This window comes from Panicum hallii, chromosome 5 (genome assembly GCF_002211085.1).
Source record: "Panicum hallii strain FIL2 chromosome 5, PHallii_v3.1, whole genome shotgun sequence".
In the NCBI taxonomy this organism is placed as follows: domain Eukaryota; kingdom Viridiplantae; phylum Streptophyta; class Magnoliopsida; order Poales; family Poaceae; genus Panicum; species Panicum hallii.
The window spans coordinates 133,702-161,461 of NC_038046.1; the positions used below are offsets into that span (position 1 = coordinate 133,702).

The 27,760-nt window shown below is 45.5% G+C and overlaps 6 protein-coding genes and 1 non-coding gene across 16 annotated transcripts; 2 read left to right on the forward strand and 5 right to left on the reverse strand.

The window, feature by feature from the left end:
• Nucleotides 1-448: 448 nt before the first annotated feature.
• On the reverse strand, nt 449-1,993 carry LOC112893261 (outer envelope pore protein 16, chloroplastic-like). 8 transcript variants are annotated; one of them, XM_025960489.1, is made up of 7 exons: nt 1,852-1,993; nt 1,645-1,765; nt 1,503-1,554; nt 1,360-1,403; nt 1,236-1,269; nt 1,070-1,137; nt 449-751 (listed from the first exon to the last, which is right to left on the reverse strand). In XM_025960489.1, the coding sequence occupies exons 1-7, from the start codon at nt 1,968-1,970 to the stop codon at nt 608-610; spliced, it is 582 nt and encodes a 193-aa protein (XP_025816274.1). In that variant the 5' UTR covers nt 1,971-1,993; the 3' UTR covers nt 449-607. The 8 variants fall into 8 exon arrangements, with proteins under 8 accessions (XP_025816274.1, XP_025816272.1, XP_025816271.1 ...); XM_025960487.1 differs by having other exon boundaries at nt 1,645-1,780; XM_025960486.1 differs by having other exon boundaries at nt 1,360-1,391; nt 1,645-1,792.
• Nucleotides 1,994-2,015: 22 nt separating this feature from the next.
• Nucleotides 2,016-4,668, reverse strand: LOC112893258 (protein TRIGALACTOSYLDIACYLGLYCEROL 2, chloroplastic). 2 transcript variants are annotated; one of them, XM_025960480.1, is made up of 6 exons: nt 4,519-4,668; nt 3,903-4,447; nt 3,429-3,758; nt 2,729-2,844; nt 2,549-2,639; nt 2,016-2,454 (listed from the first exon to the last, which is right to left on the reverse strand). In XM_025960480.1, exons 2-6 carry the CDS (start codon nt 4,404-4,406, stop codon nt 2,362-2,364), a joined length of 1,134 nt encoding a protein of 377 aa, XP_025816265.1. In that variant the 5' UTR covers nt 4,407-4,447; nt 4,519-4,668; the 3' UTR covers nt 2,016-2,361. The 2 variants fall into 2 exon arrangements, with proteins under 2 accessions (XP_025816265.1, XP_025816266.1); XM_025960481.1 differs by having other exon boundaries at nt 2,085-2,454; nt 2,549-2,636.
• Nucleotides 4,669-4,707: 39 nt separating this feature from the next.
• TRNAV-AAC lies at nt 4,708-4,781 on the reverse strand. The gene has a single exon. It is a non-coding gene; the product is annotated as a tRNA-Val (tRNA).
• Nucleotides 4,782-5,248: 467 nt separating this feature from the next.
• Nucleotides 5,249-7,467, reverse strand: LOC112893260. Its single transcript, XM_025960484.1, has 3 exons — nt 7,024-7,467; nt 6,433-6,649; nt 5,249-6,334 (listed from the first exon to the last, which is right to left on the reverse strand). Exons 1-3 carry the CDS (start codon nt 7,309-7,311, stop codon nt 5,844-5,846), a joined length of 996 nt encoding a protein of 331 aa, XP_025816269.1. The 5' UTR covers nt 7,312-7,467; the 3' UTR covers nt 5,249-5,843.
• Nucleotides 7,468-12,564: 5,097 nt separating this feature from the next.
• Nucleotides 12,565-15,258, forward strand: LOC112893259 (receptor-like cytoplasmic kinase 176). 2 transcript variants are annotated; one of them, XM_025960483.1, is made up of 5 exons: nt 12,565-13,531; nt 13,629-13,764; nt 13,879-14,021; nt 14,285-14,408; nt 14,740-15,258. In XM_025960483.1, exons 1-5 carry the CDS (start codon nt 13,202-13,204, stop codon nt 15,084-15,086), a joined length of 1,080 nt encoding a protein of 359 aa, XP_025816268.1. In that variant the 5' UTR covers nt 12,565-13,201; the 3' UTR covers nt 15,087-15,258. The 2 variants fall into 2 exon arrangements, with proteins under 2 accessions (XP_025816268.1, XP_025816267.1); XM_025960482.1 differs by having other exon boundaries at nt 12,566-13,531; nt 14,709-15,258.
• A 206-nt stretch (nt 15,259-15,464) lies between these two features.
• On the forward strand, nt 15,465-17,923 carry LOC112893257 (probable dual-specificity RNA methyltransferase RlmN). The gene is made up of 10 exons (XM_025960478.1): nt 15,465-15,669; nt 15,760-15,835; nt 15,911-16,008; nt 16,103-16,207; nt 16,290-16,376; nt 16,458-16,574; nt 16,713-16,816; nt 17,059-17,198; nt 17,327-17,463; nt 17,552-17,923. Exons 1-10 carry the CDS (start codon nt 15,493-15,495, stop codon nt 17,714-17,716), a joined length of 1,206 nt encoding a protein of 401 aa, XP_025816263.1. The 5' UTR covers nt 15,465-15,492; the 3' UTR covers nt 17,717-17,923.
• LOC112893256 (AP3-complex subunit beta-A) lies at nt 17,857-23,615 on the reverse strand. Its single transcript, XM_025960477.1, has 11 exons — nt 23,412-23,615; nt 23,238-23,314; nt 22,877-23,123; nt 22,186-22,785; nt 21,660-21,833; nt 21,198-21,324; nt 21,010-21,119; nt 20,080-20,280; nt 19,020-19,987; nt 18,555-18,803; nt 17,857-18,465 (listed from the first exon to the last, which is right to left on the reverse strand). The coding sequence occupies exons 1-11, from the start codon at nt 23,613-23,615 to the stop codon at nt 18,141-18,143; spliced, it is 3,282 nt and encodes a 1,093-aa protein (XP_025816262.1). The 3' UTR covers nt 17,857-18,140.
• Nucleotides 23,616-27,760: the final 4,145 nt, after the last annotated feature.

The window sequence follows — 27,760 nt, forward strand, 5'->3', positions numbered from 1 at the left end:
GTAGCGACCAAGTGTTGGGGTACACACAATTACAGTTCTCGAGTTCCTTGCCAAAACACTCGCAAGCTTGCTCAAATATAGAACAAACTTTGGTCTTGAGTGAATCCCACATGTGTCTGCGAGAGGGTAAGCGCATGTATTTGTCGACTGCGAACTCTGGAAAAACTCTTATCATGGCACCTTTGAAGAACGAGGAGACCATTGGCTGCCACGAACGCTTGCTCCTCCGTTAGAGTAAGCAATCCTTGAGGCTCGCTCTATGCCATATAAAAACGTTCATGGTCACTAATCACACTATACTTTGGTGCGCTGTTTCTTATAGTTCATACGGTTGAACGCGTTGGGCAGCAAAAACCAATGACAGAAAATTGCCCATAATCAGGTTTCTGAATTGTTGGACAATTTTTATTTTTATTTTAATCCAAATATATTTAGAGGTATGCGTGGATAAGGAAATGGAAAAGAAGATTTTATTCCTGTCCATATTATGAATGTAGAGACTGCATTTAACAAACAGAATGAGTGGATGAAAAACGATGGATGGATACATCTCTTGCCGGTCTTTGGATGCATGCATGGCGTGCTATGGTAGGGATCGGATGGATGATCATGAGCTGAGGTGGGTGAGCAACTCCGCGGCGGTTGCGATAGCTCCTCCGGTGATGGCGTTCTTCACCACCTTGTGCCGCTGGTGGTTGTTCACGGCAGAGATCAAGGCTCCCGTCACCGCTCCTCCAAGCATTGCATTCTTCTGCACGCGTGCAACATTAATTTTATATATATATATATATATATATATATATATATATATATATTAACACACACACACATACCATCCGTCTCAAATTAATATAATTCATTTGCATTTATTTCCAACTACAAATCCATATTAAACTATTAGTTGTTTTGGCTTTTAAAGATACATAGCATTTGCTACGCACCTACAGATGCTATGCACCTAGATATATAATATATTTACGTATATAAAAAACTATGTATCTAGAAAAGTTAAAACGATATATATAATTTGAATTTGAAAGGAGGGAGTAGAAGACTCTAGAATACCCACCCAGTCCCTGTGACCACGGATCTTGTCGATTCCGTACTCCACGCCCACGTATACACCAGCAATAGTACCTGATCGATGAACAACGGACTTCATTATTCAGTTAATAACGGCGCAATATGCATGCAGATTGATTAGTAACTAAAATAAAAATGATGCATTACAATACCCCAATACGCGCCTTCCTTGCACATTTTCTTCAGCTGCAAGCATGTATATATAGACCACATTAACCATCATATGCATAATACCTTACAGATAGAATATAATTAACTATATTTATATCAACTTACTGCATGCTCGACTTTGTGCTTGGAGACGTCCCCTGGATGCATATATGCAGAACGAATTCGAATGAATCAACAACTTTGTGCTTATATATGGAGAAGTTTCTAGATCGAAAAGAGAAACTAAAATCCTAGCGATCGATCGATACCTTTGTGGAGACACTCGAAGGTCTCCTCGGCGGCGACCTTGCAAGCACCAACCTGCAAGAGAATCAATCAACAGATGAATGAATTGCATTGCATTGCAGACATGATGGAAGGAAGAGGCTGACTATCTATCTATCTACTTACGGTGCCGATCTTGATGAAGCCGTCGACGGTGCGGTTGAGGAAGGGATGGCCCATGTCCACGGCCAAGTCCAATGTCGGCGACGTCAGGTTGCCGGAGAAGCCACCGTGAGGCATTGCTTGCCTTCTCGATCGATACCTGATTGCTTGCCTTTAGATAGATAGATAGATATTTATATAATATATGTATACAATGTAGTAAGGGTCAACCTGAACGAGCGGTGATATCGGTCGATCCATCTGTATCGGATCGATTGAGTATGCCTGGGCGACCGGTCCAACAATATCGGATCACTGCATGCCAGCTTTGGCACCATTCCCGGCCTCATGGCAACAAACTCCAATCAATCATAAACAGCGAGACAAACACAAGGTAGCAACAACTCTGTGCACTTCACTTGTTACACGCTTGCTCAGCCAACAAGGAACATCAGCCGAGTCAATACCAAAAAAGATGTGCCTATTACATTATACGAATGACTGAAGATAACAGAGCTCGGCAAGTAGGGAGTAATTACCCCTCATGCTTGCTCTCCTTTTCTTTTGCTCGGTTGGAAGACCGATCGAATTTAGACTGTTCGGAAAACTTGCAACAAAAAACCACCAAAACCTTGCGGAACAATAATTAGCTATTCCTTCTCATCCTACCTCAGTGTCAACAAGACAGACAGCCGCCCTACTCTACCAACATCAATTCCAGCAATCATCATCCACAACCAATCACAACAGCCTGCTAAGAGACTTGATCAGAAGCTTGATGTCCCGCCGTGTCGTCTCGTCACCCGTGAAGCCAGAGATGTCCGAGCTGATACTCTGTATTTCAACCAAGGTAACGGGGCTTGTCAACCTCTTGTTCAGTTTGAGAAACACATACAGCAAAAGTGCAGGGTGTGTGAAAAGTACAAACCTCAATGTTCTTAAGGGTAAATATAAGGGTGAAAATAGACTGCTTAATCAGATCCGTGTTCTCTGCGGTAAGCATGGATGACTTGAGCCTTCTGCAGGGCAGCACCAACAAAGAAAAGAAATCAAGTGCCCCATTCTACCATTAAAGGAAAATAGGATTCGTTACATCATAGTGCTGTACCTCAAGTCACCAGACGCATCAGCCAGGCCTTTAGTTATAGTCTCTACATCCTTCAGTAGATCGCTATCACGAACCTCAGAGAGCATAGGCTGAATTTCCTCTGCTAAGGCTTCAATCTGTTCCACAAGGACCACAGCTACCATTTAATTCCATGTATAACAAATTTAACAGCAAAAGTAGCTTCTAACACAACTCGATCCGTATTTCGCAGACAGAATAAATTTGCAAAGTATCTGGAATAAGCACCACGATCCACCCACTTTTCCAAAAGCATGCAACATATAGAAGAATAAACCTAACACCACTAAGTGCCTAAGTGGAGGTCCCCTCCTCTTCACCATTACTCATAAAGCAGAGGCAAGTAAACATACTATACCAACCGGGGAAGGCATGCTGCATAGTGAACCTGATCTGCAACATTTCAGCAGTCCAGCTCAAGTCTAGCTGAAGTCTACCTGAGCCCCATTGCTGAATGCAGAACTGGTATTTGGGATATCTAGTAGTGTGCCAAGGCGAATAAGTGCTTTCGATGAACAATCAATAAGAAGGTGATTTTGCGCATTGGCAGATGCAGTGACGTGTTAGGAAAGCTGTGCAGAAGCAGAATGAAGTCCAATTGATAGCAGCTTAGACTGAAATAATTGGTTCCAACAGGATTCCATCAACAAGATACATAACTCGCAAACAGTTCCGGACGTACCCGTGTAAGAAGAGGTTGTGCTTCTTCCATTATAGATGCAACCTTTTCAGCCAACTTATAGCTTTTGGTAACACCGATTTGCTCCATGTCTCTTCCTAGACGGGTAAATATTCCAACCAATGCATCTAAGCTCACTCCTTGTTGTCCTTTCATCCTCTCTTTGTCACAGAGAATCAAACCTTCTTTGGTACAATCAGGGTGTAGTGGTCCTAGTGAAGGTGCAGGGAGTGGATCTTTTGGTGTGATATCAATGAGTGTCTCCATTAGAAGACCAGACTGGTTCACCTCAACCACTGAATTACGTGGTATAATGATTTTATCATCCTCAACCTGGCACGTCAAAGATTGTTAGCACTGGCATTTGGCAGGCCAGCAGGCAGGCAGGCAGGCAGGAGTATATGGATACTACAGCAGTAGACGAATGAATGAACGAATGAATGAACGAATGAATGCATTGTTAGGAAAAGGGGGAACCTCGACGAACGCATCGATGCTCCTGAGGGATGAGTCGACGCGGACGACGGATCCGACGGTGACCCCTCGTATCCGGACGGGCGTGCCGACGCAGATCCCGCATGCCTGCGTGAACTCAAAGATGGTGTTGTACTTGCGGAACCTGGAGCGGAGCTGGAAGCCCCTGAGCCAGGCGAGGGCGAGGGCGAGGAGCGCGGCCCCGGAGACCATGAAGAGGCCGACGCCGCCCTCCCAGACGCTGCGGGTGCCGAAGCCGTAGTCCCCGAGGGGGTGGAGGGTGCGGCGCCAGAGCGTGCGGGGCACCTGGAGGAGCACGGCGAAGGGGTTGGTGGCGGCGTCCGGTGCGGGCGTGGCGTCCGGGGCGGGCGTGGCGAGCAGCGAGGCGCGGCGGGGTCTGAGGGCGAGGCTGGGGGAGAGGAAGGCGGCGCGGGGCTGCGGGCGGGAAGAGGCGGTGGGGGACGGGGGAGATTTGGCGGCGGCGGCGGCGGCGGCCATCATCATCATCTGGTTTCTCGTCCACCTACCGGGGGAAAGGGGCGCGCATCCTGCGGCAAAATCAATCAATCAATCTATCTATCTGTCCATTGTTATTGGGGTAGAGGCGAGAATTGCTTACTTTTACTGTAGCAAGCAGGAGCGGAAAGGAATCCAAACGAAGATGGGCAGGAGGAAGACGACGACGAGGAGGAGGGAGGGAGGGAGATCAGATGAGACCTTCCTTTTGCCCACCAAGCACAAGCGATTCCGCACGTTTTACGTTAATTAATTAATTAATATCCAAAACAAAAACAAAACCTGAACCATTTGGCTTCGCCCGGACTCGAACCGGAGACCTTCAGTGTGTTAGACTGACGTGATAACCAACTACACCACGAAACCATCTTGGGCATAAATATAAATAACTACTATGAAACTGACAACCCAGATTAAAATCACTGTAATAGTAGCGAGTCACCCTGAGGTCGAGAGTTCGAGCCTCTCTCACCCCATGTATTATTATTTTTTCTTTATTTTTGTTCTGCAGCATCCATCAATTAAATCAGCTGGATTAATGTCCTGTCTGTCAGTTGTTAATTGAGGAATCCTCCAGCAGACTCTTTGCTTCATTTCTTTTATGTTTAACCAAAGAGGCAAAGACACCCAAAAAGTTTCACATCATGGGATGATTGACAGCTGGCGAATTCAAAGGGGGCAAGTTATCACTTTGTCCATTGTCTTGCATGGCCCACAGCAGCATGCTTTACACATGCTTATGTTCCTTTCTATCCTTGCAAAAAACACTGCCAGACCATACACTCTCATCTTCAAATATTACCACTAGTCTGGAAAGACAAGACAATGAGATGGACGCACAAACGAAAAGGGCTCAAGATACATATCCTCTCCACATCACACCATAAATCAAAATCAATACACAAACACACTTACACACAGATGGAGCCTTCTGTAGCGCAAAACAATATATTCCCTATAACCAAATGAACAGAAACATATACTTTTCAACAAGCCCAACTCAACTTGTACATCCCACAATTACAGTGTGGGAAAGAAACAAAAGTGTGCTCCAAAGAGAGCAAGGGAACAGCTGTATCGCTCGGAAATCAATAACAAAGGGGAAAATTTTGATTTTGTAGTAACTCTAAATTGTACATGGTATGCAGCAGATTTCACCGCTTGCATATCCATCCTCGCCGAATGAATGAAAACCAAAACCAGAAAACAATTCTTGTAGTGTTTTTTCTTTTCCTTATGTGCCTTCAAAAAACCTGGCACTAACATTGCCTGTTAGTATCCATCTCCTATCTCACCTTATCTGTAAACTCCAAAACTTGTAAAAAGGGCCTTGTTTCTCCCTTTTCCCGGGAAAACAAAAATGTCCAGCAGCAAGCTACTGCTCATTTTCCTCGGTGTTCTTCTGTATGCAGGGAACAAAAATCTGTATCAACAACTGAGAAGGGAACGCCGCCACCGCCTCCCAAACTTTGACATCCTCTTCTTGTCAGCCTTCATTGGCATCATCAGCAATCTTCCGGTTTCGAGCTCTGACTGGAGGGAAGTTTTCAGTCTCTTCAGGTGTCCAATGCACACCGGGTGATCCGAAGCTGTGCCGTGGAAACCCTGCTCAGTAATCAAGTCTTTCCTCTCATACTTGGACTGCCATTTGGCTTGGAGATAAGGCAAGGATCTCCAAGGAGGAAGCGGCATAGAGTTCTGCTCCAGGGACCATTTTGCAGCGTCTACCATCACATGCAGGAACTGCTTCAGGCATGGAAGGGTGCCAACGTAGACCACCGGGAGCAAATTCAACAGAGTGCCATAAGAGTCAACTGCCCTGGCAATTTCAAAGTGGCTCCTGAAGTCAATGTCAACTATCAGACGCTCTGGGTCGGTAGTATCACCATGCACTATGACATCAATGTACTCGTGGTCACCTGATTGGGAAAAAGACAAACAGTTTAGCCACACAGCTGGATTTGTAGGGCAGATTCTCAGTATGGAGCATAGGTAGGCAGGCTGCCATCTCAGGTACCTCCAGGTATCTTGTCAAAGCCCTGCCATTTGGATGTGCAGACTGCTGCATCATATCCCGAGTATCTCAAGAGCTTGACAAGTAGACGGCGGATGCAACCGCCACTGCATTGACCTCTTTTGAAAGCCTGAAGCTCGGACCCATGGATAGAGAAGAGTAGCGAGTGGACCATGGAGAGAAGCTCATTTTGTTTCTCATCTCCGAGTTGCTTGAGCATCTAAAAGAGGGTGCACGGAATGTAAGTTGTGGTCTATGCAGCATCCGACAGTACTTTTTTCAGAACATTTGTGTACACTACACTACACTAGTATATAATAAATAGGTCATAAATGGAAGCATACTAGCAGTTTGGTGGAATTGTAACATAACATAAACCTGTTGTAAACATGGTGCCAGCAAAATCCGACAGGTTGATGTAATTAACAAAATTGATATCACTAATAATAATTGATAGGACTAATAATAATTTATTTATATTTCCTGTTTTGGATGAACGAAGCAGCAAAACCAATCCCTAAATTAATTAATTACTACTCCTGGGGAGAAGGGGAAAGCCGGTTTGATGGGGGACATCCAGGGGTGGTACCGTACCGTGATGTTGTCTGCGAGGTGGGCGAGGTCGGAGAGGGCGGACTCGTTGTCGCTGGTGGCGCGCGAGTCCCCGGCGCCGTTCTCGAGGAAGTCGGTGACGAGCATGGCCAAATCCGTGTCGCTGTCGTGGCTATGACTCCCGAAGGCGGGGGGAGCGGCGGTCCGCAGCCAGAGGTCAGGGACCGGCGGACCCCCTCCGGTGGTGGGCGCGACCCTGGCGGAGGCCCTCCGGCGCGGCGCGGCCGCTGCGGGCGGCGAGAGGGCGAACTCCTTGGCGACGAGCATCATCTTCGGAATCGAATCGGGGCGGGGCGGCGAGAGGAGAAATCTCGAGGGAGGACCAGAGGAGGGGTTGGGTGGGGAATGGAATGGAGGAGGAGAACGGAGCCGCAAGCCAGCCAACCAACCGGAGACCAACCAACCAAAAGGGAGAAAAGCCAACGCAACGCAACCCAACGCAACGCGGAGAAGAAGAAAGAAAGAAGAGAGAGAAGCCCCTCGGAAAGCCCGTGGCTCTAATTATAAATTAGATTATTTTAGCAAATTTAGATATACATATAATTTTTCTGATTCTACAAAATATTTGCTGAAACCACTACGGATGGAGTAATATAATATAATAATATATTATTGTTTGAATTCCGTGCGCTCGATATTCTCGATGCTTCTAGAGGTTATGGTTAAGGATTAAAGTTAACGGATGGATCCAGCTCGAGCGTGCTTTCTTGGGGCTCAAGATACTGTATTAGTAAGATTTTTTTTTCCCTGAAGGAACGAAATGCCATTGCCCGAGGAGGCGGTGTCACATGCACGCATGTAATGGCATCCAGATACTAAGTACTATAGTACCACCAAATAATTGAACCAATTCACCTTAATTATTAGCAAGCTATCAAGCCGGGGATCCAATAACAAAAAGAATCTCCCTCGATATTTTAAATAGCGGGCTATAGCGGTGCTATAGTGATTTTGCAGAACTGCCGCTATGACCACAGCATTACAAAATAGTGCGCTGTAGCGGGCAATAGCAAGCTATAGCGGTGATAATTGCGTTTTGAGAATCCTACCGCTAAATAGTCCGCTATTTAAAACATTAATCTCACTCCACACAGCCACAGGGAACGACACGAAATGGATAGCGGCCCAACTTATTTCACTTGTTCGATGGGGCGGACGTGGGCCATGGTGGGCCGAGAGAGCTGCTACTTCCACGCACTTTTTTTAAAAAAGGGATAACAAAAATTAAATTTGAAAAAGGTACCCTTTTGAAAATTTTCGAAAAATGGGTGCCTCCCGCCCGATCAACGCGTTGAGGCGACTGAAAATTTTTCCCAGACCCCTCCTGAGGGTCTCTTCGCGAATAAGAAAAGTTTCTTATTCGCGAAGAGACCCCTGAGGCATCCCGCCCGTCCGTCGGGCGGGAGGCATCCCGCTCGCCCAACGGGCGGCAAGTTCCCATTTTCTCATTTTCTTATTTTCTGTTCGAATTCTTGTTTTACATACTATTTTAAATTCATACTTTTTTCAAATACAAGATTTATTCGCCATACTCTTTTGTATACATATTAAATTTTAATTCAATTTTACGAAGAAGATTACTGTATCTAAAACTTATATGAAGATGGTTAAACGATAACGTTTTGCAACGTAGAATACAAATATTACGATAGTACGATACATCAACCAACCCACTAAAAATAAAATAGTATCATACAAAAACAACAAAAACAGTTTAAATATATAGAGTCCATCGAATTAGGAGTATCTACCCCGCCTGTTCCGGACCTCGCGCTCTTTTCGTCCTCCCCCCTAGTCCTGGGCCGAGTATGTGGCCCTCCAAGTACGTGAATGCATCTGGAGCACTGGCCCTCCGAGTACGTGAATGCATCTGGAGCACGGTAAGGACGAGGCGGAGGAGGTGCTGGCGTGAACGGGTCATCCTGGGACTGTGCACCTGGAGCGTCATACGTCTGAGAGGGACCAATGATGTCAGGCCCGGCGCCGCCGCCCACCAACTCCGACCAAGTGACGGAGCCGCCCTCCCAGTCATCCCAGTCCGGCACACCGAATAGACCACCGTATGCAAAAGCTCCCATCGACCATGCATGCTGAGTATAGCCCTGAGAGTACGGAGCAGCTGGCGTCAAACCCGACGGGAGAGACGTTCCTGGAGCATATGCGCCAAACGTTTGAGGCTCCATTCTTGCAGGAGGAGGTCCCATTGCCATCGAGTGCATGACTATAAAAACAAATGAAATTAGTCGTGTAAATCAAAATTGATCGAAATGGCAATTATAAAGGACTTACAGCTAGAACTGGCGGTAGTACCGCTGGACGCTGCGTGCGGTGCAGCAGAGGTCGACGGGCCAACTGTGTACATGTGGGCGGACGCATAAGATGAACTGGAGGCCCCCACGTCGTCTCTGCCGCGACACGTCAGTGCACGTAACGCTCGCGTCAAGTTGTCTTGAATCTTACGAAAGCTGTCTTTGTACTGTGCGTCCGGTACACGTACTCCACGTTCAAATAACGTGATCTGAGATGTAGCTCCTCCGCGCAGTTGATCAAATCGATCTGCATACGTAATGGGAAGCAGAGTAATATTGTTATCGATCTTTTATAAAAAAAGATTTAATAATTGAAGTTGCGAAAGACGTACCGCGCCACGCTGCGACTGATCACGGTACAAGGGATACGTGTCCGAGATGGTCGGCTGGTGCTGATGCTCCGCGTCATCAATACGTGAAAGAGTGACGTACGGACGCGTGCGAGTGAGGTACCAGCGGAGGTATGCGCCGTAAGACGCCTCCGTGTGTGGCTACGGCTCGTGCCACACATTGTCAGGTGCGTCTAGCCACCCTCCTACGTACTCCTGCAGCTTGACAACCTAGTTGACCTCGTTGGCATGATATCCCCTGCGCGAATATTTGTTGCAAACATTTGAAAGACAACATTATTTCATGATAACGATTATATAATTAATACAAAATAAGTTATCACAAACATACTCGTGTACGGTGCGCGGCACCGCCTGGAACGCTCGAGGTAGGAGAGAAAAGTGCTGTCATCGCTCGAACTGCCTCATCACTCGCTCGACGCAGTACGGCTCCACGACAATATCGAACACTAGGTTCGCCTTTGTGAGCCAGTACGCCTCGTCACGCGTGCAGAGGGAGGACAACCCGTGCGGCGCACGTGTCTGGACAGCCGCAGCGGTGTACGGGGTCCAGATGACATCCTATGGCCGCATCCGATCAAATTCGGACACGAACTGCGGGTATGCTTTTCGGACCTGCCGATGTGCCCAGCTCATCTGCAAAATTACACAACTGCGTCGGTACTTTGCATATACAGAAACGTACAACAGTAAATTAAAGAGCTTACCCGTTGATCGGTCCAAAGCGAACCTATCGTGAGGCTATCCTCGTGCCACATCCCATACATCTCGGGCGGATAAGGCTCCTCGCTGATTAGGGGCGTGCTATGGCGAATTGCTCGTACGACCATAGCTGCAGCAGAAGTGGACAGCCTGTGATGACGGCGGTCCTCTCCGTCTTGAAACAGGCCTGGCAAAGACCTCGGTACGTGGCAGCAAGCAATGCCGATCCCCAGCTCCACCCAGGTTCCTGGCCCGGCTCCGCATCGGCAATCGCGCGAGCATACTGGATGAGAACCTTGTCCACATAATTGCCGCTAGAGTTGCAGAAAAGAGTCCAGCCGAACAACCACAACAGATATGCCTCCAGACAGCGCGACACCTCGTACTACCCAGCCAGAGGGTGAAGATCCTGAGCCTGAAATATATTTCTTCAATGCTTAGAGGTAGTCACATATGATTCAATTAAATTAATTAAAAATAAATGTACGTACCCCATATTGTATTACCCAACCCTTGGCGGGGCCGGACGCGTCAGGTACATCCACAAAATGTGGCGGGTTCACTGGAGCAAACCGCTCCTGAAACTCCGCCCTCCAGGTAGGTGGCACGGCAACCGAGCCAACAGCTTCACCTGCAATGGGAAGCCCGAGCAGGTACGACACGTCCTGCAACATGGGGGCGATCTCCCCGCACGGCAAGTGGAACGTGTGCGTCTCCGGATGCCACTTGTCCGCCAACGCCGCAAGTAGAGAGCGGTTCAGCTGCATCCGCTTCTTGGCGCCACCATCTCGGCTGTCACCGGCCTAAAGCATACGTGCGAGTAGTAGCAAACCAGCCTCACGTAACCTGTATATTTTGCATTGTGGTTACAATTATCGTACAAGCTATACATTCATTCCGTACAAAAATACAAAGTATCACCTGTCAAGCTAGCGGTCGTCCAGGTGCAACAACTCCTTTGCTACACGAGGGCGCAACTCGTGAAGCTGCTGCCCCTCCACCGCTGCCAGGTACGACCTGTGCCGTTCATCGGTGTTCGCGTCAAAGAGCTCCGGTGTCTGCGCCATATCTGCATGAAAAATACAACTACCCTAAGACATATTCCTACAAACAATGAAAAATACTAAAAACTATTCAAAATATAACTACCCTAAGAAATATTTCTAACAACTATTGAAAATACTAAAAACTCCTCAAAATATAACTACCCTAAAAAATATTTCTAACAACTACTAAAAATACTAAAAACTCCTCAAAATATAACTACCCTAAGAAATATTCCTAAAAACTATTGAAAATACTAAAAACTATTCAAAATATAACTACCCTAAGAAATATTTCTAAAAACAATTGAAAATACTAAAAACTCCTCAAAATATAACTACCCTAAGAAATATTCCTAAAAACTATTAAAAATATTAAAAAGTATTCAAAATATAACTGCCCTAAGAAATATTTTTAAAAACTATTAAAAATGCTAAAAACTCCTCAAAATATAACTACCCTAATAAATATTTCTAAAAACTATTGAAAATACTAAAAACTCCTCAAAATATAACTACCCTAATAAATATTCCTAAAAACTATTGAAAATACTGAAAACTATTCAAAATATAACTATCCTAACAAATATGCCTAAAAACAGTTGATAATTATACGACTAGAACGAGAATATACCTCCAAACGACGTGTGAACAGGGCTTCGCCGCTTCCTCTTCTCTCTTCCTCTCCTCCCTTTCTTTTTTTCTTGATTTTTACTGAATAATATGAGAATTTGGGGGTGGTTGGGGGCTTAAATAGTTGGGGGGGGGGGAACGTCCCGCCCGTTGGGAGGGCGGGATGCCCCGACCTCCCGCCCATTGGATGGGCGGGATGGATGAGGATGGTCACCATCGTCGTCCGTCAACGGCTGGCTCCCTTTGGCTTGTGGATGGAACCAAAGTCAATAGGGTCCACATAACGGACAGCGTTCACACACACACACCCCCTAGCTAGCTAGTGGCGGGACAGCGAGGCCAACAAATTACAAATGGTCGGCTGCTGCTGTGCTTTAGTACAATGCAAGTTGGCCTGATTACCTGCCTCATCGTGCACTCTGAAACTGATGGCTTATCGACCCCTTCCTTTTTCGTTTTCCTCCTCCTCATACATACTAGCTTACGCTTCGTCTGGGAATTGGGAGAGCTCCGGGATGCTCCCACTACATTCTTTGTAGGCTACTGTAGCACCCTGGAACCGGAGCTGGTGGAGCTATTTTTAGCTCCACCGGCTTTCACCTCTTTCCTAGTTTGTTTTAGATCTCAATTTGCGTTCCAGCTCCTCGCTACATTGCAAAATAGTATAGCTGCAGTACCATCTACTGTAGCAGCATGGAGCTGAAGCAGCCTACCGTAGCAGCATGGAGCTGAAGCAGTTTTCCGTGGAGCCATGCCAAAGGAGCTCTTAGTTGCTTGCTTTGTCATGGACTGTAATTCACCTTCATCTTCATCTTCTGCTTTGCTTGTCTCTCCAGCTAGCTATGCTCTACCTCCTCACCCTGCTTGAATTGTGCTGGCAGCTGGCCAACCTACCTAACCTGCTTAATTATAATTACCTTGTAGCTAGGGGAGCGGCGGCGGCCTGAAACCCGTGACTGGAGTGGACTCCTCACCATGGAGCGAGCTTTAATTTAGTTAATTTATTAGGCGTCACCTCCTCCTCCTCCTCAGCATTATATTATATTCCGATAGCCTAACAAGAAGTAGAAGAAGAAACAACCCGGGCGGCTGCTAGATAGTAGCAATCAAGCAGCCAAACATTATGGGGAACTGCTGGGGCACCAACCAGCAGCAGACGTCCAGCAGCAGCCGCCGTGTCTCCGCCGCGGCATCCATCATCGCGGCGGTGGCGCCTCGCAGCGAGGGCGACATCCTCCAGTCCGCCAACGTCAGGAGCTTCACCTTCAACGAGCTGAGGACCTCCACCAGGAACTTCCGTCCCGACAGCGTCCTCGGCGAGGGGGGCTTCGGCTTCGTCTTCAAGGGATGGATCGATGAGAAGACCTTCGCCCCTGCCAGGCCCGGCACCGGCATGGTCATCGCCGTCAAGAAGCTCAACCAAGAAGGCTTCCAGGGCCACAGGGAATGGCTGGTACGGTGATTATTCTTCATCCATTCATTCTTGATTCTTCCTCCTCCTTCTCGATCTCATTTCCATCTCATTCAATTGAATCATGCATGTTTTGCAGGCTGAAGTGAATTACCTTGGCCAACTGTCGCACCCCAATCTTGTGAGGCTCGTAGGCTACTGCCTTGAAGATGAGCAGCGGCTTCTGGTCTACGAGTTCATGCCACGAGGAAGCTTGGAGAACCATCTCTTCAGGAGTAAGCAAGCAACAGCTAACCAAGATCGATCGAGTCAATCATCAGATTTAATTTTATTTTATTTGTGGAATTAATCATACAGTAATTGCTACTTACTGATCGACTTGCATGCAGGAGGTTCACATTTCCAGCCGCTCTCCTGGAATCTTCGAATGAAAGTCGCCCTAGGAGCCGCAAAGGGGCTTGCGTTTCTGCACGGCGAAAAGGCCAAAGTTATCTACCGAGATTTCAAGACATCCAATGTCCTTCTAGATTCGGTAAGCACGTATTTTTACTTATATACTCTCTCCATTTTAAATTGTAGTTCGTTTTAATAAATTAAGATATATAAATTTTGCTATGTATATAAATATAATGTATATATAATATATAAATGCATAATAAAATTTATGTATCTAGATTTGCTATATATATATATATATATATATGGAACGGAGGGAGCAAAGGGAGTATATGCACACACTATTCTTAATTAATAGTAATAATAATCTCATGCACTACTATATCTGCATGCATGCAGAAGTACAATGCGAAGCTGTCCGATTTCGGTTTGGCCAAGGACGGGCCAACCGGCGACAAGAGCCATGTGTCCACCAGAGTCATGGGGACCTATGGGTATGCTGCTCCTGAATATCTTGCAACAGGTGAGGTGGTTCTCGATCGTCCTGCGTGCCCTAATTATTAATAAAGTAAAGCGCTGGGAAGAAGGGGGATATAGTAGCTAATAGCGCAGACAAGGAGCTAGTCCAATGCATGACAATGAACTAATGACAATGCATGGTTTCAGACCTATATAACTAATGGCCGGTAGTATGAACTGAACCCCTTTAATTTACTTGCTAATGCTTGAGCAGATGGATCAGCACATGCATGTATGCATCTCCTATTAATTTAATTAAGCAAGGGAACACCCACCCTAACCAGAGGAATATTAATTACGACAGGCCATCTGACTGCCAAGAGCGACGTGTACAGCTTCGGTGTGGTGCTCCTGGAGCTGCTGTCCGGGCGGCGCGCCCTGGACAAGAACCGGCCGTCCAGCGAGCACAACCTGGTGGAGTGGGCGCGGCCGTTCCTGCGCAACAAGCGCCGCATCTTCCGCATCCTGGACGCGCGGCTGGGCGGGCAGTACTCGCTGCCCGGCTCCCAGAAGGCGGCGGCGCTGGCGCTGCAGTGCCTCTCCGGCGACTCGAAGAACAGGCCCACCATGGACCAGGTGGTGGCGGCGCTGCAGCAGCTCCAGCAACATGATGATGAGGATGACGATGACGATGCCGCCGCCGCCGCCAAGGACACCATGGAACAGCAAAGAGGACGACTGATGTAGATAGATTATTTGATTGCATCATTCAACATCTATGTATCGTTCCTCTTCTCTTAATGAAAATGTGCCCAGATACGGTAGTGAAAAAATCATCTATATATCATTCCCGTGTAAAGTAAAAGATATCTACAAATTCTTTCTAGCGCTTTTGATGAATCAAATTCGGTCGTTTTGCCAATTCAATCCAAGTTTTATTTTCTTTAATTAATTTCGCCTTCTCCTTCTCCCTCTCCTCCTCCTCCTCCTTGTGTGCTGTGGGCCTGTGGCAAACAGCACCACAGCCAACAATAGATAAGAGAAACATAGGCCCAGCCCAGAATAGCATGGTAAAAAGCCCGACTCGGCCCGTTCCAAAGTGGATAGATAGGGAGAGCGCCAAAGACAGCCGTGAGCAAGCAAAGGAAATGGCCGCCGCGCCGCCGCACGTCCGCGCAGCCCCTCTCGCCCGCGCCCTCCGCGCGCGCGCCTCCGCCGCCGCTGCCGCCGCGCCACCCAAGCCTCAGTCTCAGGCGAATTCCCGCCGCGCGCTGCTCGGCCTCTCCGAGCCTGACCTCCGCCAGCTCGCCCTCGACCTCGGCCAGGTACTTCTCCACCACCTACTGACCTACTACCTTAAAACTCATTACTGAGTGAGTTTGACTTGCTTGCTCATCGTCCACTTGCGCACGCAGCAAAGCTACAGGGGGAGGCAGCTGCACGACCTCCTCTACAAGTCCAGGGCCAAGCAAATCCAAGAATTCAACCACGGTCAGGCTCTGCCATTCCTGCATGCCACCTGTTTGTTATTTTGCTTCCCTCAAACAACTCAAGGTCCTTGCGCAGTGCCCAAGGCGTTCCGGGAGGCTTTGCTCGGCGCTGGCTGGACCGTCGGCCGCTCGCCAGTGCACCATGCCGTGACCGCCTCGGATGGCACCACCAAGGTGACATTATGATGCATTGCTATACGCCTCTGCACTGCCATTGGCATCCGACGCTCGCTGCTAACAAGCATCACTTTTCTCGTCGTCCTTGCAGATACTTCTCAAGTTGGAGGATAACCGGTTGATCGAGACAGTAGGGATTCCTCTCGATGACGACAACAAAGGATCTTCTAGGCTCACTGCCTGTGTTTCATCGCAGGTGCCGTGGACACTGGAACCTCTACTATTGGAGACATTAATGTGTTTCTTGCTTTTTACACCTCTAGTGCATATGTATACAGGTCGGCTGCCCCCTGCGTTGCTCATTTTGTGCCACGGGCAAGGGAGGGTTTGCGAGGAACCTTCAACCACATGAGATTGTTGAACAGGTTCCCTCTCACCTGCTTTGTCCCTCTTTTATCTCCGATTGTGACGTTGCTGTATAAAACATCAATGCTCCGCCATTGCAGGTGTTGGTCATCGAGGAGATGTTCAAACACAGGGTCACAAATGTTGTGTTCATGGGGATGGGTGAGCCCATGTTGAACCTCAAGTCAGTTCTGGAAGCACACCGATGTTTCAATAAGGTCTGCTGACAAGTAACTAGGCTATCTTCCTTCTGCTCGGTCCAACGTCATAATGCAGCTTACCATAAACCATTTTCAATACATAAATAACTAGCTGATATTTTGTCTACATTGTCAACATGAATTTTCTACTCCCAGGAACTGAAAATTGGGCAAAGGATGATGACAATCTCCACAGTAGGTGTTCCAAACACAATAAAAATGCTAGCATCTCACAAGCTTCAGTCAACACTGGCAGTGAGGTACCTCACTAATAATCTAAATCTGGCTTAAGTTTCTGCTTGCATTCACCACACTTCATTGTTAATGAACAATTTTTCCTTGAAAAACACTTCCCAGCTAACATTTTCTAAACTCTGAAGCCAATCGTATTTGACACAAAGTTTTAGCTGAACAATGTTTTCTCAGATGCATAGGACTAGGAAATGCATGCAACACTGTTTCTGCAATTTCTTGCTGATCAGTCTGTCGTATTGTAAATCAGCCTGCATGCCCCAAATCAGAAGCTACGGGAAACAATTGTTCCTAGCGCAAAGTCTTACCCCTTGGGAGCACTAATGGATGACTGCAAGAGTTACTTCCTCGAAACTGGACGCAGGGTATCCTTCGAGTACACTCTGCTAGGTACTCTGACCGTGCCTTCACACTGCATCAATATGTTTTTGGACAAAATGTCCTTGAACTGCGTTTATTATATATATATTCTATACCTTATTCCATACTAATATGGGTGAAGTGAAATTTGTGGCCAGCTGGGATCAATGATGAAAAGGAGCATGCTGAAGAACTTGCAGACCTGCTTCGTACATGTGGAGGTGGTTATCATGTGAACCTAATTCCCTATAACCCAATTGAAGGTTCTGAATACAAGAGGCCATACAGAAAAGTGGTATGTTTCCTCAATCTTAGCGCAACACCTTTTGAAAGAAACTTTTTCCCGAAGCGAATGCTGAGGTTCATGTTGGCAAACTGCATAGGTTCAAGCGTTTGTTGATGCATTAGAAGCAAGGAAGATAACTGTCAGTGTTAGACAGACCCGGGGGCTAGATGCTAATGCAGCCTGTGGTCAGCTGAGAAATAAATTCCAGAAGAATCCGCTGCTTGAATCTTCAACCTCAGAGCCCAATCTCGTACCTGTATGATGGAAGGGCTGGAGTGCGTGTAGATTATAACATTTTAAGCCTTTTCAGGCATGAGGTTTCTGTTTTTCTGAGAAAATAGGTGTTGTAACTAGTAAAGTCAAGCAAATTATGTAGACATAAATCTAAGGAATTTTGGAACATTCTGTTGTGCCCCACCAAATCATGTAGACAGAGCTTACATTGGATACCATGAACTGCAATTCAGAAGTCATGCTTGTCTCAGATCTTACAAAAACAGATCTTTTTTCACAAGAGAATGGTGTATCGCCTCCCTGGAAGATAGATACTCATTCACAACGAATGTCTTCATTAATGATTTGTGGTGCTACTCTATACCCTTGGTATTTGCAGATAATATATAACATCCTACTGTACCGACACTGGTATTTAAAATTGAAAGCTCAAAAAGCTAAAAGTTAACACATCACTCCATGATTGCCACAATTCTGTTCAGGAGGTTCAAGGCAAACACTGTATCTTCAGAATTCACCTTAGCAGTAAGATACAGTGGCCCCGAGGCATGCCCTTCCGCAAGGATCGTAAGTAGGCAAGGTTTTGAAGTGCTCGGGATTTCACTGCTGAATCTCCAGCATAAGCCAGATGCATCGTCAACATTGAAAGTAACTGGCATATCCATTGAAACAAGTTGCACGTTGGCATTGCTCAGTATTTTTGATGCAACACTCTGGGCTACTTGAAGGTTCTTATCACTGTGCTCTAGCTTCTCAAGATGATCTTTCAATGTGCACCTGTTGCAAATTCATCAGATTAGTTTCAGCACATGTTACCGACCGGAGGGAACCTAATTCCATATTAAACGAGGTGGAACTTCACTGACCTCCTAGCATACTCGAACATTCCCCTCAACTGGTTTTCCTTGCAAAGGAAAGCATTTAGGTCCATAGGTAGTGGCCGAACAAAATAAGCAATGTCTGGGTGAAGTTTTGCTGGATGTGTTTTCCCATTGCAAAGCACATACAGCTTTAGAGGCAAGAGATGGTGATGGAAATGAACCTCAAGAACCATCTTTGCTGTTTGTTGCGGAGCCAATGAATGAATTCCTTCCACAGGAACAATAGTGGGTACACTACAGGTGAAAATAATTGCCATAAATGGGCTGAGAATTAATATAAGTCTAGCTGTTTTGTATACATGTGTTGGTTGCCGATGATTGTTCAATATACAAGTAACGGAAAACCATTTTCCATTAAAAAAAAGTTAAACAAATGAATACAACAATGTCACCATAACATATGAATGCTGCCACAGAAATAATTGAATTACAGATCAAGATGATGCATACCTCACAGATCCTTCTGATGTTTGGCCTATAGAATCCATGCTGTTAGAAGCCTCCTCAGATTTAATGGTTATATCTGTTAGTTGTTGTGTACTAACATTCTCCAAATATAAGTCTACACATACTAGAAAGCGTGATCTGGGCGAAACCTCAGATGAGAAGGCATATAGAACACTTAAGCCATTACTGTCAGATGAGTCCAACAGTGTATGCCATTTAGGTTTTCGCTCAAAGCTGAGATTGGTAAAAGCAACTCTAGCAGATGATGCCTGCGACGAACTCTGAGCAAGTGGCTCAGCAGGAGCCTCATCAAGCCATGATTCCAAGGCTGACTTAGACATCAACTCAGTCAAATCAGTGGAGATGAGATCTGCCAAATTTTCATCAGCATTTTGACATGTCTGGCCTTCCTGTATACTAGCATCATATATGTGTACCAGTGGAGCATCCTGGTTATCTTGATGATGAAGGGATCCATTGGTATCCCCATCCGATAAGCCATCGCCTTCACCATCTGAATCATAAACAGAGCTGCTCTCATATGTTGAATATCCAGATTCAGCATCAGAGTTATTACTTCCAGAAGGTTTGGCTATGCCTCTGGTTGGTTCCATGATCTTATTATGGCTTAATTCCATACTCTGAGGCTTTGGAAGCGGTTCATAACCAGGAGCTGCATGAAGAACAACCTGTGAAAGGGAACCTGGAAGATAAATGCGATAGTTGCTTGCTGAAGGAGATGTTGGCTGCAACTTTCCACCAAATATGTGGTCGGCAAGCTCTTTATAAATATCACCATTCTGAGGTTGATATGAGGAGCCTAGGTGAGTCGTGTAGCACGGCAAAAGTCTTGAAAGTAAACGAGCACGATCACGGACATCATAATTCAAGTCATATGTAGCCAACTCAATGACATATGCAATTATCCTTTTGAATTCTTCTGTGTTTTCTTCCAGACAATGCACTACAACCTGAAAAAAGTAAACTATTACCAATCTCCAGACAAGAGCTGGAACCTAATTTAGGATATAGACACGAGCTGGAACCTTAATTTAGGATATACCTTGGCAAAAGCATTTAGGATTTGAAGCTTTGTTTCGACCACGTCAGCAGTGAAGGACCATGCAAGATACTTGAGAACAGCAGGAACAATCTTTGGAATGAGATCTCCCATGAAGTTATACTCTCCAAACATCCAAATAATCAAGGATTGTGCTGCAGGCTCCTTAATTTTGTCCATACTGCGCACCAAGCGGACAATTACCTGCATAGAAGTAATTCAGGGAAGATGCAAGATCGCAACATCATCAATTTAAAAAATAACGGATATCCTCTGTAAAAGAATTAGTGAGGGTACTGGATTAATTGTCAAGTTGGGAAGAAATGCATTCAAACAATAGCAGATAGTGTGATATATATTATGTATTTATTCTCACATACAATTCTAACAATGTTTCAATACTACAGCATGCCTCTAAAATGTGATTATTAAACCAACTAAAGAAAAAGAAAACAGTTCTTCTTTAGAACATTTGTAGGTCCTTCACACTTTAGACAAGTTATCGATTATCACTGATAGATGATTATGACTAAAAGCAATTCTTGATTGTTGACTTGTTGTTCACACAAGGTGATCTAGGAACTGAAGCATAAGTTGTACGGTGCAACCAAGACAATAGACACACCTGAGAATGTTTTATTCAATGAGCATTACAAGGTCAGCTAAAATGCAGTTGTCAAATGGACACGATAGGGGATAAGTTCCAGAGCCCCTATGATGGACGGTAAATTAAAAAAGAAATAGAAGTCAAGAGGCTAAAAGAACCAGGATAAGCTCTCATGAACAAAAAAGAACATCAGGTGCTTGTTTCCTAAAATGGAAAGCAAAAAGGATAGGCAGCCTGGGTAAACTTGGGTTTAGCAGAGGAGTGGGGGAAGAAAAACTCTTGGTCAAAAGAAAAGAAAAAAAGAACAAGAAAAGGCCAAATAGTACCTTTTCATGGGATACTGGGTCCATTTTCACTATTGCTTTGATTGACAAGATTGCTTGAACCAGAACAGCATCTTCTCCATCAATGTGAACTGAGTTACTAATAGATGATTCTGTAATATGATCAAAATAGAATATTAATTACAGATAGAATGTTTTATCCCAAAATATTCATAGATGAAAATTATTACCATAAAATACAAGTGCCAAAAGTCCCTCAAGGCAAGCAGTGGCAATAGAGGGAAGCTTCTGGGCGCACAACGCAATAGCTGCAACAGTATCTGCCACAAATTTCCTATCTGGATCTTTAATGTAATCCTGGCAGCGAAAACGAAGCACCAGAAACATGCATTAACTGAATGACAAATAAGTATCACTAATTTGTTTAAAGGGTGCATTTTTGTGAACTTGACATCAAGGAAAGCACAGAGCAGCAAATAATTTCCAGAACCATGCATGAACAATGGCCACAACGAAACAAACAAAACTAATATGTCTTCAAAAAAGATGTAGCAAATATGTATTACCATTACGTGGCCTTAAGATTTAGCAAAAGTTCAACTATAAATTTCATGTGAGGGTGTAAATACATCATTGCAAGTTCCAAAGAGAACCCAAGAGATATATTGTTCATTGCAGCTACAAGAATTTACCTGAAATTCTTCAAAAATGGCTGGAATGGATGGCTCTGTGGCAATAGTTGTCAGTATTTCAAGCTTCAAAGCCTTAGTCTGGTATGGGTCTGAAGCGTTTATAAAGAAGTCCTCGTAAAATGGGGCAAACAATGATGGCATCGTCTTGGCAAAAACTAGTATGTTGCCAAGCATCTGCAGGAGCAGAAAGAATAGGGAAGCTCGGGTCAAAGTAAGAAGCTGCATGATGAAAACTATCAGACTCCAATTTACAAATTTCTACTGTCACCTAATGCAAAGTTGTATATTGTTGTCTTTGCTGAGTTAAAAAAATATACAGAAACAGAAATTTGCCACTAAAAAAGAATCATGGAGAAATTATAGGTAGCCTTTAGACTTTTGGGGAAATTCTAACTCAAGTTCATAGATTGACTTAGAACAGAATCTCTTTGCTATACAAAACCAAGACTAAGACCTCTCCGAATGATCTGATCAAGTGAAAAAATTGAGATGGACACTAACACAAAAAGAAGTATCTATGAAGTACCACATATGCTGCATCAGGAGATGACCGCAGAGTAGACAAAATCGGGCCAACGACTCTCTTGACATCCCCGACAGGAGCCATGATCCAATGCACACTTGCTGCTGCAAGTATTACTCCACTATTTCGACTCCATAGAAGAGGCGACGTACACTTCAAAAGAATTGCAACATTATCGTTGCTGTTGGTGGTGACAGATGAAAATCTCGAGCTATTGCCTTCTTTATCAGCAAAACCTGAATATTCTTCGATGTAGTGCCGGAACAGCATGATGTTTGATATAGAGCCGCCACCAGAACCCCCATTGGCAATAGAATCAGTAGGTTGGGTGGCCATGCTAGTAATAGGGTCCGAACCCATGATGCCCTGAATCTCCATAGAAAGTAAAGAATCCTTGACCAAGCCATGTCTAGCTATTACATACCGCAAGAGGATCTCAATAAGAATAATCTGTGTCCATTCCTCAATATCAGGGAGTGTCTCACATAGCCTCTGGAAATGCTTTGACAGCAATGCTAAACAATTTGGACAGGCAGACTTAAATGCAACAGCGGCAGCTCCCACTACTCCAGGTGAGCTGTCGTTGAACAAGGTGTCTACAATCTGCAACAACAGTAGCAGAGCATGCTTTAGGTGCATGTGGTATGTAGAGTTTAAGATGCAGAAAGAAGAAGAGGGGTTATGGTAGACGAACCTCCTCTAAAGCCATAGCTTGATCCGGAAGCAAGTCATACAGCTTACAGAGCGCATAGGCAGCACATTTTCTAACATATGCGGATGGATCCCTGGAGCATTTCTTGACAGCAACCAGCACGAGCGGAGCAACGACATGTAGCCTAATGCCAGCCATGGTGCGCAGCGCCCAAGCCCTGACTAATGGGTTTATATCTGACAAGTCCTTCTGGAAAATGTTGATGGAAAGAAGGGCTTCGTTTTGGCGCCTGCAGGCACAGCGGGGAAAAGTAGTAGTGAGAATTACATTACATACATACCATACTGATGTGCAGTGGTGGTTCAGTGGCTGATGCACGCATGGCATGGCATTGGTTACATACTTGTCGGCGTAGTGGAGGAGGTAGAGGTAGACGAGCTTCTTGACCTCGAGCGACTGCGAGGCGACGTTCTTGACGACCTGGCCGCCGGGATGCGTTTGTTTGTGGTTATGTTATTTTTTTTAGAGGAGGGTGAATTGAATTGAGTAGTGAGAGCAGGAGGGAAGAGGAAACTGCCTGCGGGAAGAGGTTGGCGACGTCGACTCCCTGCGCGATGAGGGCGAGGAGTCGCTTGAGGGCGTCGACCTTGTCGGCGTCGAAGCGGGAGTCGAGGAGCGCGGGGATGGAGGCGTCGTCGGGGTCATCGTAGAGGTGCGCATCCGTGCCCATCCGGCCGACGACCCACGAGGCGGCCGCGCCGCTTGCCTGGAGGCCGAACATGCTGGGGCGGAGATGGGCGGGTGGATCTCGCGCCGGGTTGGGGGGGTTGTGGCCGGGAGGCCGGAGGAGGGGAAGAAAACCACCACCCAACCCAACTGGGGAGAGAGAGAGAGAGAGAGAGGGTGGAGGGAGGAGTGGGCCAAGAGCTTCCCAGGCTTTGGACTGCTGGTTTTGTTGTTCGTGGGCTTACGTTAATGGGCCATCTTTATTTTTCTTTGAGAAACCACCACCCATTATAGTTCGCTGGTGGTGCAAGGGGTCGCCAGTGCCAGCAGATGGATGGGCCACGCGCGGTCCGTAGCGGACTTTTTTTTAAAAGAGGGTTTAAAAAAATAAAATTTGAAAAGGGTGCCGATTGGTAAAAATTCGGAAAATGGTTACCTCCCACCCGATCAACGGGCGGGAGGCGTCGGGCCGGGGACCTCCCGCCCATCCAGCGGGCGGCCTCTTCGCGAATAAGAAACTTTTCTTATTCGCGAAGAGACCCCCGAGGCATCACGCCCGCCTAACGGGCGGGAGGTGCTCTATTTTTTGTTATTTTTTTTGAAATTTATGTTTTATAAACTATTTAAAATTCATAGTTTTTTCAAATACAAGATTTATTCGCCATACTCTTTTGTATACATAAAAAAAATTAGTTCAATTTTATGAAGAAGATTACGTATCTAAAACTCGTATAAAGATGGTTAAGCGATAACATTTTGCAACGTAGAATTCAAATATTACGATAGTACAATACATCAAGCCATTAGAAATAAAATAGTACGATAACAAACAAGTTTAAATATACAAATGCCAAGTTACAGTTACAATTACAAACACACATAATGATCTGTTAAAAGTCAATGCGGCAAATATTACAAATACACATAATGGTCTATTAAAATTACAAATACACATCCAGGTCTGATACAAATTCAATGCGGCAAATATTACACATGAGCAAACAACGTTCAAATAAAATTACAACTAAACGATGCCTGATGTCGTAGTAGCACTCGATCGGCGACGTCTCCCACTTGTTGATGCAACTGGAGGTCTTCCATCTGTAGCATCACTTGTAGGACTAGCTTCAACAGAACTAGGCCCAGCATCATTGTTTGGACAACGTTTATACGTGTGTCCACTCTGATTACATGCACTGCAGCGCTGTATCCTCGGACGGAGCTCTGATCATTCATGTCATTACGAATACGCCGTGTCTGACGGCGCCCTCTTTTAACCCGAGATGTTCTCGGGTTTGGAATATATATCACAGGATTCGCTGTCTCAGTGAACGATCCAACCATACGGAACCCATAGATCTCATACTGCCAGGTGATGGCCTCCTTTCTTAAGTAATGGGAAACATATATATCGACAGGATGTCCAATATCCGCACAAGAAGCCATTACATGAGAATAAGATATGTGCAGCAACTTTGGTCTCATGCATGAGCAACAACAAGTTCCATCAAACTTAAGGATGCACTCCTTTACAGGAGTTTGACGTCTCATGCCACGTCGTGCTCTGTCTTTGGGAGCTACCTCAAACTTGAGCTCTTGCGTACCACATTGCCGTACGTGGTGTAGCTGGACGCTAGCTGCCTTCTTCGTTATATAATCTGTCATCATTCTCCCAAAATATCTGTCAGGATCTTGCATGTATACCTGATTTTTAGTGAACCGATCCCTAAAGTAATCGGTACACCCGCGGATGATGAATTCCACAATTGCAACCAGTGGAAGCCCATGAACACCTCGCATCACCCAATTGTAAACCTTAGCGAAGTTGGTGGTCATTTTGCCGTACCTTGCACCATCGGTATCGTAAAGCAACGCCCACTTCTCCTTCGGTTCATTCTCAATCCATTCAAAAAAGGTTTTTACCACTGACCCAGACTTTTTGCGAGTACGTGCAGTATTTGTTGGCAAAGGACACAAAGCCTCTGCTTCATCCTGTGTAGTTCTGGTTTTTGCTGCGTCCTCGCTTCTTTTCTTCCCGGTCAGTTCATCAAGTTTCTTCCACTGGTTGTTAAATTTTTGTTGATTTGTTTCCTTGCATAGCCTCTTAAACATATCCATAAGGTGCTTGTTCTTGAATTGCCTGAAAAAGTTTGCACCGATGTGTCTCATGCACCACCTACTGCGAACATCACGCCACTTAGGCAGCTCTCCGGTCTCCACACACCCCTCCTGCAAATCTAGTATTGCCGGCGTGACGATCATGAGTCAGGCAGACATCTTCCCTATCTCGAACGACTGCAAGCTTAACCCGTTCCAGGAACCAGTACCAACTGTCTGTGTTCTCACTCTCAACAAAAGCAAAAGCAACAGGAAGCAATTGATTGTTTCCATCCACTCCAATAGCTGTCAGCATTTGCAATCTATACTTTCCTGTGAGAAAGGTCCCATCGATGCACAGGATAGGCCGGCAGTGTTGGAATACGTTAATGCATGGACCCAAGCTGAAAAAGGCCCGCTGCAATATGAATGGCGGACCTTCTCCTCTGTCTAGACTTTTCAGGTCATAATAGCTTCCAGGATTTCTCTGACAAAGAACGGCCATCAATCGAGAAATATTATCATATGCAGCCTCGAACGTACCAAACCTCATCTCCAACACCTTCTGTTTTGCACTCCACGCCTTGCTGTACGAGATGGTATACTTGTACTTCTCCTGAATATGCTTGATAATATACTTTGATTCAAATGACAGGTTATTTACTATCATCCCGTACATCTCATTTGCGATGTATTGCGATGTAAGGTTGCGATGGGACTTCTGCACGCCCGGCAAATGACAAGTGTGCTGAGTGATAATTGAGCATTCCCAATAATCCTTCCGTTTACCCTTATAGGCATGCACCCGCCATGGACAGCCCTCCTTCACACATACCACATCGTACTTACATGATTTGCACTCGACTGTTTTGAACTCTCGCATAAGAGAGAGATACCAATACTTAACAGTTTTCTTCACCTCATCAATTGAGTGGTACCTCGCACCCTGGACAATTTCGTTCTCCCTGCAATCCCAAGGCACGCTGGATCCCTCATCTATGACAAGATGCCTTAAGTCGCTGCTTACCCGTTCTTCAGGCACATCCTCGTCATCATCAGACGAATCGGCATTCATTGCTTCATCCTATTTACGTTCTTCGTCTTGCAGCTGTTCAACAATAAAGGGTATGTTCTCCCCCTCATCAGCCACGCATTGAGGTGCTGCGGTGCCACCTGCCTCAATGTTTGGCTCATCAACTTCTTCATCAACATTTTCATCCTCCGGAGCAGCTTCAATATTTATCAAAGAGATCTGGTGCACACTAACAAGGAGTACCAGTGGCCATTGCCAATGACTTGCATTTTGCAGATAAGTTAACCAGTCCTCGTTGCTTGCAAGTGGCATCAGCTCCCAGATCAAAGCGTGAGTGGTACGATTTATGACGCACTAAACACTCATAGTGTATGTCTTCTGATTAATCCTTAATCCCCTCATTAACCAGTTGCATAGGGATTCAAATGTTCTCTCGTGCGATCTGGTAATTCCTCTGACCGCACAGTTGAATTCACTTAAATCTACCCCATTCGGCCCATAAATCACATTTCCTTCTCCGTAATATATACTGAAAATACCCTTCTCGGAAGACATATCTGTCAATCATTAATAAACTAGTTATACTTCATATTAATACACAACGACCCTAAGTTTCAGCGATTCCCCGATTATATTTTCCAGATTCTAAACTATTCAGAATATAAATTATACTAAAAATAATTGAAAATACTAAAAACTATTCAAAACATAACTACCCTAAGAAATATTTTCTAGATTATAGTTATTTTCAAGTAATTATACGACTAGAATGAGAATATACCTCCAAACCGACGTGTGAACAGGGCTTTGCCGCTTCCTCTTCTCTCTTCCTCTCCTCCCTTTCTTTTTTCTTTCTGATTTTTGCTGAATAAAATGGGAATTTAGGGGCAGGTGGGGGGCTTATATAGCAGGGGGGGACTGATGCCCCTCGGCACTACCTCCTGCCTGTTGGGAGGGTGGGACGCCCCCGCAGGGGCCTCTTCGCGAATAAGAAAAGTTTTTTATTCGCGAAGAGGCCCTCGGGAGGGGCCTGGAGTTTTGGAACCTCCCGCCCGCTCATTTTTCAAATT

What these genes read in the sequence shown, in the direction of transcription:
- LOC112893261 (XM_025960485.1), bottom strand. Translation starts at nt 1,970, where the DNA reads ATGAGGCCGGGAATGGTGCCAAAGCTGGCATGCAGTGATCCGATATTG. An exon ending in GCTTCATCAAGATCGGCACC is followed by an intron (nt 1,555 to 1,644) that starts GTAAGTAGATAG and finishes ATTCTCTTGCAG; the next exon opens with GTTGGTGCTTGCAAGGTCGC. An exon ending in AGCACAAAGTCGAGCATGCA is followed by an intron (nt 1,270 to 1,359) that starts GTAAGTTGATAT and finishes ACATGCTTGCAG; the next exon opens with CTGAAGAAAATGTGCAAGGA.
- LOC112893258 (XM_025960480.1), bottom strand. Translation starts at nt 4,406, where the DNA reads ATGATGATGATGGCCGCCGCCGCCGCCGCCGCCAAATCTCCCCCGTCC. An exon ending in GCATCGATGCGTTCGTCGAG is followed by an intron (nt 3,759 to 3,902) that starts GTTCCCCCTTTT and finishes TTGACGTGCCAG; the next exon opens with GTTGAGGATGATAAAATCAT. An exon ending in CACAACCTCTTCTTACACGG is followed by an intron (nt 2,845 to 3,428) that starts GTACGTCCGGAA and finishes CTTGTGGAACAG; the next exon opens with ATTGAAGCCTTAGCAGAGGA.
- LOC112893260 (XM_025960484.1), bottom strand. Translation starts at nt 7,311, where the DNA reads ATGATGCTCGTCGCCAAGGAGTTCGCCCTCTCGCCGCCCGCAGCGGCC. An exon ending in ACCTCGCAGACAACATCACG is followed by an intron (nt 6,650 to 7,023) that starts GTACGGTACCAC and finishes ACCCTCTTTTAG; the next exon opens with ATGCTCAAGCAACTCGGAGA. An exon ending in CTTTGACAAGATACCTGGAG is followed by an intron (nt 6,335 to 6,432) that starts GTACCTGAGATG and finishes TTTCCCAATCAG; the next exon opens with GTGACCACGAGTACATTGAT.
- LOC112893259 (XM_025960482.1), top strand. Translation starts at nt 13,202, where the DNA reads ATGGGGAACTGCTGGGGCACCAACCAGCAGCAGACGTCCAGCAGCAGC. An exon ending in GGAGAACCATCTCTTCAGGA is followed by an intron (nt 13,765 to 13,878) that starts GTAAGCAAGCAA and finishes ACTTGCATGCAG; the next exon opens with GAGGTTCACATTTCCAGCCG. An exon ending in TCCTGAATATCTTGCAACAG is followed by an intron (nt 14,409 to 14,708) that starts GTGAGGTGGTTC and finishes TAATTACGACAG; the next exon opens with GCCATCTGACTGCCAAGAGC.
- LOC112893257 (XM_025960478.1), top strand. Translation starts at nt 15,493, where the DNA reads ATGGCCGCCGCGCCGCCGCACGTCCGCGCAGCCCCTCTCGCCCGCGCC. An exon ending in TCGCCCTCGACCTCGGCCAG is followed by an intron (nt 15,670 to 15,759) that starts GTACTTCTCCAC and finishes TTGCGCACGCAG; the next exon opens with CAAAGCTACAGGGGGAGGCA. An exon ending in CCTCGGATGGCACCACCAAG is followed by an intron (nt 16,009 to 16,102) that starts GTGACATTATGA and finishes TCGTCCTTGCAG; the next exon opens with ATACTTCTCAAGTTGGAGGA.
- LOC112893256 (XM_025960477.1), bottom strand. Translation starts at nt 23,615, where the DNA reads ATGTTCGGCCTCCAGGCAAGCGGCGCGGCCGCCTCGTGGGTCGTCGGC. An exon ending in AAGCTATGGCTTTAGAGGAG is followed by an intron (nt 22,786 to 22,876) that starts GTTCGTCTACCA and finishes CTGTTGTTGCAG; the next exon opens with ATTGTAGACACCTTGTTCAA. An exon ending in ATGTTCGAGTATGCTAGGAG is followed by an intron (nt 18,466 to 18,554) that starts GTCAGTGAAGTT and finishes AATTTGCAACAG; the next exon opens with GTGCACATTGAAAGATCATC.